At 41.2% G+C, this 14,086-nt stretch overlaps 1 protein-coding gene across 3 annotated transcripts in view; it reads left to right on the forward strand.

Annotated features, from left to right (window-relative positions):
* The window catches only part of MAP4K3 (mitogen-activated protein kinase kinase kinase kinase 3), a 332,521-nt gene that overhangs the window by 168,218 nt on the left and 150,217 nt on the right, over positions 1 to 14,086 (forward strand). For all 3 annotated transcript variants that reach the window (XM_073672555.1, XM_073672556.1, XM_073672558.1), the window contains exon 4: positions 12,271 to 12,335. In XM_073672555.1, the coding sequence (XP_073528656.1) occupies positions 12,271 to 12,335 (65 nt within the window). The remainder of the gene's footprint in view (positions 1 to 12,270; positions 12,336 to 14,086) is intronic.

Below are 14,086 nucleotides of genomic sequence, written 5' to 3' on the forward strand. Positions count from 1 at the left end.
TGGCGTCCGCTAATTATTCAAGCAAATTTTACATTAAAAAAGTCAAATGGTGCTCCTTCCCTTCCGAACCCTGCTGTATGCCCAAGCAGCGGTTTTCCCCCACATATGGGGTATCTGCTTACTCTGCAGAAATTGCACAACAAACTGCCTGGTGCAATTTCTCCTGTTACCTTTATGAAAATGCAAAATTGGGGGCTGAAAAACATTTTTGTGGGAAAAATGTGAAAATTTTATTTTTACGGCTCAATGTTATAAACTTCTGTGAAGCACCTGGGGGTACAAGGTGCTCACCACACATCTAGATAAGTTCCCTGAGGGGTCTAGTTTCCAAAATGGTGTCGATTGTGGGGGGTTTCCACTTTTTAGGCACATCAGGGGCTCTCCAAACGCTACATGGCGTCCGCTAATTATTCAAGCAAATTTTACATTCAAAAAGTCAAATGGCGCTCCTTCCCTTCCGAGCCCTGCCGTGCACCCAAACAGTGGTTTTTCCCCACATATAGGGTATCTGCATGCTCAGGGGAAATTGCACAACAAATCTTGGGGTCCATTTTTTCCTGTTACCCCTGCGAAAATAAAAAAAATTGGGTCTAAAGTAACATTTTTGTGAAAAAAGTTAAATGTTCATTTTTTTCTTCCACATTCCAAAAATTCTTGTGAAGCACCTGAAGGGTTAATAAAGTTCTTGAATGTGGTTTTGAGCACATTGAGGGGTGCAGTTTTCAGAATGGTGTCACTTTGGGGTATTTTCTGTCATGAAGACCTCTCAAAGTGACTTCAAATGTGATGTGGTCCCTAAAAAAAATGGTTTTGTAAATTTTTTTGGAAAAATGAGAAATCGCTGGTCAACTTTTAACCCTTATAGCTCCCTAATAAAAAAAATTGGGTTCCAAAATTGTGCTGATGTAAAGTAGACATGTGGGAAATGTTATTTATTAACTTTTTTTGTGTGACATATCTGTCTGATTTAAGGGCATAAAAATTAATATTTTGAAAATTGCTAAATTTTCGCCAAATTTCAGTTTTTTTCACAAATAAGCGCAAGTGATATCGAAGAAATTTTACCACAATCATGAAGTACAATATGTCACGAAAAAACAATCTCAGAATCAGCGGGATCCGTTGAAGCGTTCCAGAGTAATTACCTCATAAAGTGACAGTGGTCAGAATTGTAAAAATTGGCCTGGTCATTAATGTGCAAACCACCCAGGGTTGTAAAGGGGTTAATGTGAAAATTGCAATTTCCTAATTTATTGTTTAATTCAGATCACAATACGAAAAGTAAGAAATAAAAAAATACCAAATATTTTTTTAAAAATACATTTAACATAGAAAATTTATTGATGACCAATCCATAGAGATCTGTGGGGGATTGATGCCTGGCAGCCCACCAATGAGCTGATATCTACTCCAGCAGCAGCTAAATGTAACCAGTCTACAGAGGGGCACAGCGCAGCGCCTTAAATTGTTTACTGGCCACTGCAGCGTTCCTCTCCCATTTAAGTGGGCAGGATTCAACAAAAGTGCATGGGAAATAAACTGCAGCAGCGGCCGAGTCTCTACAATGTATGTAGCTGCGGGGTCCTTGTCCATATGTTGCTCATTTCTGGCTGTTGCTGAAACATATATCAGCTGATTGGTGGGCGTGATATGTGTCGGACCGCCACAGACCACTTCTTTTAAGGGAACCTGTCAGGTCCCCCGTGCACCCAGAAGCACCAGCAGTTGTGTCTACATAAGTAATTACCCTGCCTAACAATCCATCTATTACATTACACACACAAACAGATCTTAAGAAAAAAATGGGTGGTCTGGGCTGGCGTGTCACCTACTTCACAGCAATGGGTAACTAATTACTATTTATAATAATATCATGTCTACTTTCTTGATTTGATGTCTTAGGCTATGTGCCCACGTTGCAGAAATGAAGCAGAAAATTTCTGCTTCATTTCTGCAAGTCCTCTCCCGGAAAAACGCATGCGGAATTCCGCACGCGTTTATCGCGCGTTTTTCTCGCGTTTATCGCGCGTTTTCCACATGCGGAATTGCCTTGCGTTTTTTATGCATTGGACAAAGGCAATTCCGCTTGCGGAACGGCAAAATTAATTGACATGCTGCGGATTTTTGAACGCAGCATAAACGCTGCGGAAAAATCCGCAGCATGTGCATAGAACTTGCGGAATTCCATTGGGGACCATGGGGTGCGGGTTACCAAGCGTTTTACAAGCGTTTCCGCTGCGGAAATTCCGCATCAAAAACGCTTGTAATCCGCAACGTGGGCACGCAGCCTTAATTGCCTGTTTAGGACCGGAGACTGCCTGCAGCTAATTTACTTTTCAGTACTTACATTGCTATCCATAGTGCACACCCATCACAACTGCTGCATTCGGGCTGTTCATGATATACAGTACAGACCAAAAGTTTGGACACAACTTCTCATTTAAAGATTTTTCTGTATTTTCATGACTTTGAAAATTGTACATTCTCACTGAAGACATCAAAACTATGAATTAACACATGTGGAATTATATACTTAACAAAAAAGTGTGAAACAACTGAAAATATGTCTTATATTCTAGGTTCTTCAAAGTAGCCACCTTTTGCTTTGATGACTGCTTTGCACACTCTTGGCATTCTCTTGATGAGCTTCAAGAGGTAGTCACCGGAAATGGTCTTCCAACAATCTTGAAGGAGTTCCCAGAGATGCTTAGCACTTGTTGGCCCTTTTGCCTTCACTCTGCGGTCCAGCTCACCCCAAACCATCTCGATTGGGTTCAGGTCTGGTGACTGTGAAGGCCAGGTCATCTGGCATAGCACTCCATCACTCTCCTTCTTGGTCAAATAGCCCTTACACAGCCTGGAGGTGTGTTTGGGGTCATTGTCCTGTTGAAAAATAAATGATGGTCCAACTAAACGCAAACCGGATGGAATAGCATGCCGCTGCAAGATGCTGTGGTAGCCATGCTGGTTCAGTATGCGTTCAATTTTGAATAAATCCCCAATACTGTCACCAGCAAAGCACCCCCACACCATCACACCTCCTCCTCCATGCTTCACGGTGGGAACCAGGAATGTCCATCCGTTCACCTTTTCTGCATCGCACAAAGACACGGTTGTTGGAACCAAAGATCTCAAATTTGGACTCGTCAGACCAAAGCACAGATTTCCATTGGTCTAATGTCCATTCCTTGTGTTCTTTAGCCCAAACAAGTCTCTTCTGCTCGTTGCCTGTCCTTAGCAGTGGTTTCCTAGCAGCTATTTTACCATGAAGGCCTGCTGCACAAAGTCTCCTCTTAACAGTTGTTGTAGAGATGTGTCTGCTGCTAGAACTCTGTGTGGCATTGACCTGGTCTCTAATCTGAGCTGCTGTTAACCTGCGATTTCTGAGGCTGGTGATTCGGATAAACTTATCCTCAGAAGCAGAGGTGACTCTTGGTCTTCCTTTCCTGGGGCGGTCCTCATGTGAGCTAGTTTCTTTGTAGCTCTTGATGGTTTTTGCAACTGCACTTGGGGATACTTTCAAAGTTTTCACAGTTTTTCGCACTTACTGACTTCATTTCCTAAAGCAATGATGGCCACTCGTTTTTCTTTACTTAGCTGCTTTTTTCTTGCCATAATACAAATTCTAACAGTCTATTCAGTAGGACTGTCAGCTGTGTATCCACCTGACTTCTGCACAACACAACTGATAGTCCCAACCCCATGTATAAGGCAAGAAATCCCACTTATTAAACCTGACAGGGCACACCTGTGAAGTGAAAACCATTTCCGGTGACTACCTCTTGAAGCTCATCAAGAGAATGCCAAGAGTGTGCAAAGCAGTCATCAAAGCAAAAGGTGGCTACTTTGAAGAACCTAGAATATAAGACATATTTTCAGTTGTTTCACACTTTTTTGTTAAGTATATAATTCCACATGTGTTAATTCATAGTTTTGATGCCTCCAGTGTGAATGTACAATTTTCACAGTCATGAAAATACAGAAAAATCTTTAAATGAGAAGGTGTGTCCAAACTTTTGGTCTGTACTGTATATCAGCATAATTACTCAGCATTATCTTTATAAATCATGTTTTTTTATTGTGTCATTCTAGTGCAGTATATATGATTACTTCTTCACAAACCCTGTTTCCTATGGCTTATGTGAAATAAGGCACAAACTTTCTCATATGCGCTGTATATTGGTGACAACTCCTGCCCAGTTCCTGGGGTTTTTTTCACTTCAGTTTCTTCATGTGTCTGATATGTATGGTTTTAAATATTATTCAATAAAATTTATACTTTTTTACTCTAGTAGCATGGACTGTGTTCTCCTTGTATTCATATTTAATTGAGTTGCTAAAAAATTTTCAGGCATAATCTATTGATATTAAATGAATAAGATGCTCAACTGGAAAAAATTTTAAGCTAGATCTTTAGAAAAAGTATTTCTAAAGTCCTTTTATGATATGTAAATGAAGTCTATGCTAAGTGGGCCGACTAGTCTGGGAACACTAACGCCCCATCAACTAGTCAAAGGGTTGACTTTTCTAAAGATCTGTTTATGTGTGTATTGTAAAGGGACTGTTAGGCAGGGTGTTTATATATGCACAATCTAGCAGAGATGGGTTTAATAAATTATACCAATCTCAAGTATATAGTAGCCAGGTATCAATTAAAATGTAACCTTTATTAATATAGATTAAAAACTAAAGTGCATGTGCCCATGATATATATAAAGATAAGGGTGGATCTCACTATGGGATAGAAGTAAATTGCTGATCTGTCCCCTTTTATGGTGAGTATCCCATCGTCAGAACCACCCGTTTCAGATTCATCAGGGGGATTTGGTTCCTTTTGGTCAATGCGCCTGGGAGCCATACATACTCCCCTACATGGAGCAGAGCGGTGCCCTACTGACATCCTATGTATACACAACTGTGAGTTGGTTGGGTGTGGACGTGATTGAATGCTGGGTCTAAGGCTCTGGCCCATAGAACACAAGGATATACCCCTAAATATACAGTGCCTACAAGTAGACACATGCGGAATTAACTTGGCATTGTGGCATTTGTACTGTAGATCAGCCTGGAAGTGGGAAATGCACTGCAGCAAATTTTTTTTTTTTTTAAAAAAAACGTTAAAAGTTAATTCAGAGTGTCATTTATTAATCAACCCCTCAAACCACAAGAATTCTGTTTGGTCCCCCAAAAGTATTAAGAAGTAGTTCAGGCACCAAGAATAATGAGCTTCACATGTGTGGATTAAAGATCTCTTTTGCCTGCCTTTTCTGACTATTTAAGACCCTCCCCAAACTTGTGAACAGCACTCAGACATGGTCAACATGGGAAAGACAAAGGAGCATTCCAAGGCCATCAGAGACAAGATCGTGGAGGGTCACAAGGCTGGCAAGGGGTACAAAACCCTTTCCAAGGAGTTGGGCCTACCTGTCTCCACTGTTGGGAGCATCATCCGTAAGTGGAAGGCTTATGGAACTACTGTTAGCCTTCCACGGCCAGGACAGCCTTTGAAAGTGTCCTCCCGTGCCGAGGCCAGGCTTGTCCGAAGAGTCAAGGCTAACCCAAGGACAACAAGGAAGGAGCTCCGGGAAGATCTCATGAGATTGGGGACATTGGTTTCAGTCAATACCATAAGTAACGTACTCCACCGCAATGGTCTCCGTTCCAGACGAGCCCGTAAGGTACCTTTACTTTCAAAGCGTCATGTCAAGGCTCGTCTACAGTTTGCTCATGATCACTTGGAGGACTCTGAGACAGACTGGTTCAAGGTTCTATGGTCTGATGAGACCAAGATCGAGATCTTTGGTGCCAACCACACACGTGACGTTTGGAGACTGGATGGCACTGCATACGACCCCAAGAATACCATCCCTACAGTCAAGCATGGTGGTGGCAGCATCATGCTGTGGGGCTGTTTCTCTGCCAAGGGGCCTGGCCATCTGGTCCGCATCCATGGGAAGATGGATAGCACGGCCTACCTGGAGATTTTGGCCAAGAACCTCCGCTCCTCCATCAAGGATCTTAAGATGGGTCGTAATTTCATCTTCCAACAAGACAACGACCCAAAGCACACAGCCAAGAAAACCAAGGCCTGGTTCAAGAGGGAAAAAGTCAAGGTGTTGGAGTGGCCTAGTCAGTCTCCTGACCTTAACCCAATTGAAAACTTGTGGAAGGAGCTCAAGAATAAAGTCCACATGAGACACCCAAAGAACCTAGATAGCTTGGAGAAGATCTGCATGGAGGAGTGGGCCAAGATAACTCCACAGACCTGTGCCGGCCTGATCAGGTCTTATAAAAGACGATTATTAGCTGTAATTGCAAACAAGGGTTATTCCACAAAATATTAAACATAGGGGTTGTATAATAATTGACCCACACTTTTATGTTTAAAATGTAATAAAATTCAACTGAGCAACATAACTTTTTGGTTTGTAAGATTTATGCTTCTGTTCATAAAACCTACTCTCTTTTGCAGTTTGAAGGCTCTAACTTATTTGCATCTTATCAAACCAGCTAAATCTGCCGGGGGTTGAATACTACTTGTAGGCACTGTATATACCACTTTGATTAGGGGTTATTAGGGGTTAGCCCTAAGCATTATCGTTTGGCTGCAACTTTGTTTGTGTCACTTTTATCTCCTCTCCAAAATAACCTGCTTTCAACAACCCTTCTATCAGACCAACGACTATTGGCCTTATATATCATTGTACTGTAGCCCATCATATAGTTAGGTGTAATGGGAGGTGATTCTATTACAGGTATCCATCCTTAGGCTAAATAATAAGCTTCTTAAATTAAGGCACCAATGAAGGTTTATAAACGGACTGTCCGATATGTGGAGAGGTGAGAGAGTGAACAGCTCACTTTTGGTTTTTCTATCTTATATGCGAGCACGTGCACTTTAGTTTTTAATCTATATTAATAAAGGTTACATTTTAATTGATACTTGGCTACTATATATTTTTATATGCAGACACAACTTCTGGTGGTTCTGGGGACACAGAGGACCTGACCGGTTCCCTTTTATAGATCACATTACTTGTCAAAGAAAAATCATATCAAGAAGAATAATTTGAGAACATTTTCCATCGTGAATATCACCCATAATCTGTATAATTCAATTGAGAAATTAACTGAAATATTTTCCGGTGGGAAAAAAAAACCCTAAAATATTGTGGTTGCATAAGTGTGTACACTTTTAAACTAATACTTTTCTTGAAGTACCTTTTGAATGTATGACAGCATTCGGTCATTTGGGGTAGGAGTCTGTCAGCATGGCACATGTAGAATCGGCAATCTTTGTCCATGCATCCTTTCAGTAGCACTCAATATCTGTCAGATTGCGAGAACATCTCCTATGTATAGCACCGTCTTCAGGTCAACTCACAGATTCTTAATTGGATTCAGACCTGAGCTGTAGCTAGGCCATTCCAAAACTTTGATCTTATGGCGAAGCCATTCTTTTGTTAATTTAGAGGTATGCTTAGGTTCGTTGTCGTACTTAAAGGTGAAATTCTTCATCATCTTCAGTTTTTCAGTAGAGGACTGAAGGTTTTGTCGCCAAGTTGACAGATATTTGGAACTGTTGCCAATTCCCTCCACTTTGATTAAATCCCCAGTTCCAGCTGTCAAAGAACAGCCGTACATCACAATGCTGCTGTACCGTGGGTATGGTGCTCTTTTGCTGATGTGCAGTGTTGGCTTTGCATCAAACATCATTTTTGGAAATATGGCCAAAAAGTTCAACCTTTGTCACATCAGCCTAGAACTTGTTTTCGTACATTCTTTAAGCAGAGTTGATGTAGGTTTTGGCCAAACATAGCAGGGCCTTGTAAGAAAAAGCTTCTGTCTTATCACCCTACCCCACTGATCAGACACATGAAGAATACGGGAGATTATTATCTCATACAGTACACAACTTTACATAAATTCCTGTAGCTCCTTTAATTCTGCTGTAGAACTCATGGCAGCCTCCTTGACCAATTTTGTTTTTGTCTTTTCATCAATTTTTGTGGGACGACCAGTTCTAGGTAATGTCACTGTTGTACCAAATTTAAGATCTTTCTTGATGACTATCTTCACAATGTACCATGGTGTATCTAATGCTTTGGAAATTTATTTTTTTTACCCTTCTTCTGACTGATAATTTTCAACAATGAGATCCCTTTGCTGAGTTGTAAGCTGTTTGCAAACTATGGGCCTGATTCATCAAAGCTATTACACTAGTTTTCTGGCGTAATAAGCTTTAAATAGTGGCATCATTTTTGCACAACTAAGTCTGTGCTAAAATTATGCAACGCTGGCATTTTCACACCATTTTTGCCTAACTCCGACAAAGTGGTCGGAGCTGAGGTGGGATGGGTGCTTGGCGATTGCCGCTCGTCCAGTTCATGATTAGTGGCAGTGTTCCCTATGCTACAGTTCTTACTCCAGCAGGGGCCAGACTAGGATTTGTGGTGAGGTACTCGCATGTCCGACATCTGTTCATGAATAAGGAACGTCTGACTGCAGCACACCACCTCATCGAGACTAGCAAGAAGAACAATGGTCTACATCACGGGCCCAATGACTTTTGCGGTAAAATGCAATTAAGAACATCTCAGGAAAATCCTACTAGAGCAGCTAACTTTATATGGAGTTGATCAGGATCACTGTAAATGATGGCAACTGTGTCCTGACTACTATCTAACATGAGTGTAAATGTGATTGGCTAATTCTGAACACATCCCCAGTTATAAAAAGGTGTTCACACTTATGCAACCACATTTTTTTAGCCCCCTAAAAAAAAAAATATATATTAAATTATTAATCCCTCCATTTTTGAGAATGGAAGAATTTTTAATGAGAGGTAAATAGCAAAGTTTTTATAATTACTTTGCAATTTTACCCATTTAAGAAGTTGAAACAATCCCTTTAAGGGGTTAAAGATTGCAATTTTGTGAATATAGTATGTTCAGTATGAGGCTAAGTCCATACCGACATGGATCTCAGTGCAAATCTGTGGCAAATCTGCAACAGTTTTGCGGCCAAGTTGCCATGTGTTAGGCTGTGTGCCCACGATGCGGATTTATTGCATTTCCGCGGTGGCATTTCCGCTGTGAAAACGCATTAAAAACGCTTTTTAAGTTGTCTGCCATGTTTCCCAATGGTAATCCTCATGTGCTGTGAGCATGCTGCGGAAATTTCCGCTGCGGATTATCATTGCGGAAAAATCCGCAACACAACCATTTATTGTGCATAATCGCGGCGAAATCGCCGCCATTGACTTGCATTGAACTGCATTACATCCGCACGTATACATGTATGCATGCGGATATTAAGCGATTCAATGCGCGGATGGTATCCAGGTCTGGAGAAGAGGAGACTCTCATCCGACCCGGGTACCATTAGTAAAAAAAAAAAAAAAAGAATTAAAACGTAAAAAATAAAAAACAAAGCATTATACTTACCTCTCTGGCGGCCCCCGGTCTCCTCTCCGGTGGCGTCCTCTGTTCTCGGCGTCCCGCGGTGTTCTGAAAGGACCTGCGGTGACGTCATTTAGTCATGTGATGGTCACGCGACCTGTCAGCTGACTAAATGATGTCACCACAGGTCCTTTCAGAGTATAATGTTTTTTTTTTATTTTTTACGTTTTAATTTTTTTTTTTTTACTCTTAATGCTGCATTTAAAGCAGCAGAAGTTGGTCACACAATATAAATCCATGCCGGTTGCATGGATTTATATAGTGTAACCAACTTGTCAAGCACTTTCCAAGTGATGCTCAAAATCGCTTGAAAAAACGCATGCGGAAATGCATGCAAAAACGCTTCAAAAAACGCTTCTCCCTGGCAAAAAAAACACATGTAAAATCTGCATGCGTTTTTTTCTGCCCAGGGAGAGGAAAAAACGCTCAGGAAAAATCCACATCAATTCAGCATCGTGGGCACATTGTTTTCAGACATCCATGTTCCACAGTTCCAGAGCAGTGCCGGGACCAACCACCGGTCCAGCTGAAAGCCTCATTGCCATAGATCAGGCTGCTAGTTTGGGTCCGGACACGTGCTTTCAGCCTGGTCTGGATACGCTCTGTGAAACATTGGTGTCTGAATTCAGCCTAATTACGCTATAGACTCATGGTGAATTTCCCCCAATACATTGACGGGCTGGAACACCCATTGACAATCTGCCTCCTAATGAGCACGCTGTGGGTATGGGGCATCATAGTGGGGTTGTTGAATATTGCTGTCTTGTATGGTAGAGGGCTCTCCATGTGCCATGAGTTATAATGTATAAACAGTTGCAGCTATATAGTGTGTGAGAGTCTGAGCTAGCTGGAGACAACATGAAATATTTCACATTCCATATGTCACAACAATCTTCTTTCCAGATGGTGTAACCGAATCCAAATATGCAAAGCGCCATCGCCTTTCTCTCCATTTATAACGTCGTGCAAAGTGAACGCTTAAGGCAAACTAGCCTGACTGTAATATCCGCAGTGAGAGGGGGTCTGTACCTACAGCACGCTGGGCAGCAATCTGGAAATAGCAGCCATTGTAAGGACTGGATGACAAGCTCTGTGCACTGACACATCTGCATCAGTGATCGCATGCATTGCAGCCTTGTTTTTTCTATTTAAGCCTGAAAGGGTTTATGTCTTTCCAATCTGACATTTATGAGAGGGTTTCAGCTTTATCAGCATTTCCAAAAACATTTATTGATGTTCATTTTTTTTCCCAATACATGAGAAATCACAGTCTAAAGGTCAGCAAAAAACGCTAACAGCTTTGTGAGGCATTGTACCATTCCCGTCCCTCAAATTCCGAAAAAGCAGCAGTTTTTCTACTGAGTCCTAAAGGGGAGACAACAGATAGCAAAACACTGGCTAAAAGAAAGCCAGGATATTCTTATTCAATGTAAGATATCACATGAAAGGGGTTGTCTGGAATTTTTCAAAAATAGCTGGAAATAGGTTAGAAAAAATAAAATAAATAAGCTTTACTTTAAAGAGAACCTGTCACCATGAAAATGCAGTCAAATCTTAAGGCACCAAGTTAAAGAGCAGGGGGGGGGGGGCTGAGTAGTGTGATATATAGTTTTGTGTCAAAAGATTCAGTAAAACATGTGTTTTAATCATTGAATCTTCTGCTATTCCTGGGATTTTTGGTCCAGTGGGCGGTCCTATCAGTGACTGACAGCTGTCCCTTTAAGCACGCTTATACATAGAAAACTGGCAATCACTCATAGGATCGCCTACCGGACCAAAAATCCCAGAAAGAGCAGAGATAAAAATTATTAAGAGGGGTTGTTCAGAACTTTACCATTGATGGCCTATCCTTAGTATAGGTCATCAATGCCTGATTGGTGGTGTTGCGATACCCTGCACCCTCAGTGATCAGCTGTTCCCCGGTGTCATCATTGGCTGGAGCTGCTCAGATACTATTCACTCCACTATCGCCCTGGTGTTCCCCTCTAGTTCTGTAGTGATGACATAACTTCCATCATGTGTTTTTGCATCCAATGCCTGACGTCACTGATTGGCTGCATTGGTCAGGTAACTAACTGATAGACGTCATCGCTGCAGGGCCAGTGGGAGCCACCAAAGCAGAAGGAGTTAACTCATTTCCAGTTTCCTTCTTTTTTCAAATCCCAGGCTGTCTCTTTACATTGTAATTCATTATGAAAAGCCACCACTAGATGGAGCTTAAAGGCATTCAGTGTACTATTCAATTAGTTGACATATAAATGGTTTCAAATTGAACTTTGTATCTACTCAGTGGATTTTGAGCTTTTTATCTGGGAAATGGCATTCAGACTGTTTAAAAGATATATTACCATATATAGGCACATCATTTAAAACACATTGGGGGAGTTTTAACAAGCTAACCATATTTCCGTGTCGGACGACCCACTTAAGAAAATCTCCCCCAAAAACCACCACTTCTTGTTTATTGCATCTGTGGGAAGGCACTGACCGGACGGGCATACAATCTTATTTTCTGTGCTCTATAAGAAGTAAAGTCAGATAATAGCTCTCTTTCAGAAGGAAAGAAAACGATCTCGCTAGTGCCGGCTGCCACAGGTAACATTAACTTACAGGGTTTATTTATCCAGTTGGTAACAAAATTGTTGACTTCTGGGCAAGAGTTAATTGCATTGATATATACATTTTGCCAATGTTTCCTATTTCTACATTTCTAACACTTATTTTTCATTATGATCTTGCACATTCAGACTCATTGGTTAAAACTTAAGTTATTTTTCTTCATCCCATTGTATTTGCTTTCTTATTCTAGGCGTGATAAGCTTTGGATATGCATGGAATTTTGTGGTGGAGGCTCCTTACAAGATATCTACCATGGTAAGACATCTTAGACATATTAATAATTAGTGAACTTCCTTATTGCTGCTGATGTTATGGAAGTGTCCCTGGTCATTTGATAATGTGCAAATATTGTATTTCAATTATTTGTTTCCAAAAAAACCCCAATTGATTATAGCAATAGTTAAAGAAACGGCACAAAGAGCAGACCATTTTCCCCATTCCTGGGGTGTTTTCTACATGCAGTATACAGAGCTGTAATTTTTTTTTAGCATTGTGGATATTGAAATGATTTTTGCATCTCTCTTTTGTGATACATGGGGTGTCTGTTTTCTTTTTTTTTTGATATTTCTATGTATTTCATAAAGGAAATGTGTTTTACACACATTTTTTTCATGATCCCAAAGGACAAATAAAATTAATTTTTTAATTTGTTCCCATTTCCATAACAGTTATTTTTATGTATCGGACACTGTTTTTTTCTGTTTGCTTTTTTTTTCTCCCATGGGCGTGTAGCTAGTAACCGCAGATATTTTATACACAGGAATGCAAATATGGTAATAAACCATCTCTACCTTCTCTATAGGGAGTTGGGCTGTGTCTGACAGCCGGCTCCACGCTTCCACAGCTGCATGATTTGATGCAGCCGCTATATTATTTAGTGACGTTTTAGACAGTATCATATAGACCACAAGGAAGTTTGTAGTCTATGGGTGGTCCGGAAGTAGTTGATTTTGCAGCAAAGCAATGATTGTTTACAGTACAGCGCGCTCCCATGATACTTCGGCTTCCCCTGACAAGTTCCAGGGTTGTCCGACTACATAAGTCCGTGAATGGTTTGCAAATATAAATGCATTAAAATGACCGATATACTTTTACTCTTAATGATTGTCCTGATTTCAGGTCTTGTGATCTTTTTTCCACTTCTCACTGCCGTGATGAAAGGGGATGGATGTCAGGCGCAGGCTATTAGCTAAGGTGATGCAGAGACAGAAGTGGGCTTGGTTTTGCTAAGATCAGTGCCTGGCAGCCAGCCCCATTCTTCATCTCACTGACACAGGGAAAAAGAAGGCTTTGTTTCTCACCGGTGTGGTACAGAAACACCCATTGGAAACGGATGTTAAAGCTGATCCTGTGCAGTTTTGACTACCAATTCATCAGTTGTGACTCTTGATTACTTCCAGACAAGTGCGGCTTAAGCACAAGAAAATTTGAGATACACACAGCTGATATGGTCAACCGGGCACGGGGCCGAATTCACATGTCTGTGCCTGTAACGGAGAGAACAGGGATCCATGCAGATAGAAAACTTGTGCTGTTCATACTAAGCACCAATTCCGTCATTGAACTCTATAAGTTTGGCCTGAGAATGCCCCCCGCTTTTTTTTCGGACCTTTAAGAAATCAGGCAGATTCATTGCCGAGAAATGTATAAGGTCCAAAGTGATTGAAATTGAGTAGCTGTCAAAGATAGCCCTTGGTTTCTGGGAGTCCGACCTGATCGTAGACTCCGGACCTTTATCTGTTATATGATTAGGGTTTCTGAGTTGATCCCACAATCTGCTGTCTACAGATATATAGACTTTTTTTTTCAACTGATGGCATTTTTCTAGGATATGCCACCACTTTATGATCAGTGGTGGTCCTGGGTCTCGGACCCCTTCGGTCCTGAGAATAAGGGTGGCTCTTGTTGCACTGTATCTGTCTCGGTGGCTCCCCCTGCAGTTCACTTCCTAGTCAGGAAATTAGGTCAGATTCCCTCTGGTCCAAATATGTGGCAGGTGTTCAAAG

This window comes from Phyllobates terribilis, unplaced genomic scaffold, assembly GCF_046119375.1.
Source record: "Phyllobates terribilis strain yellow unplaced genomic scaffold, ASM4611937v1 Scaffold_3__8_contigs__length_932513732, whole genome shotgun sequence".
Lineage (NCBI taxonomy): Eukaryota > Metazoa > Chordata > Amphibia > Anura > Dendrobatidae > Phyllobates > Phyllobates terribilis.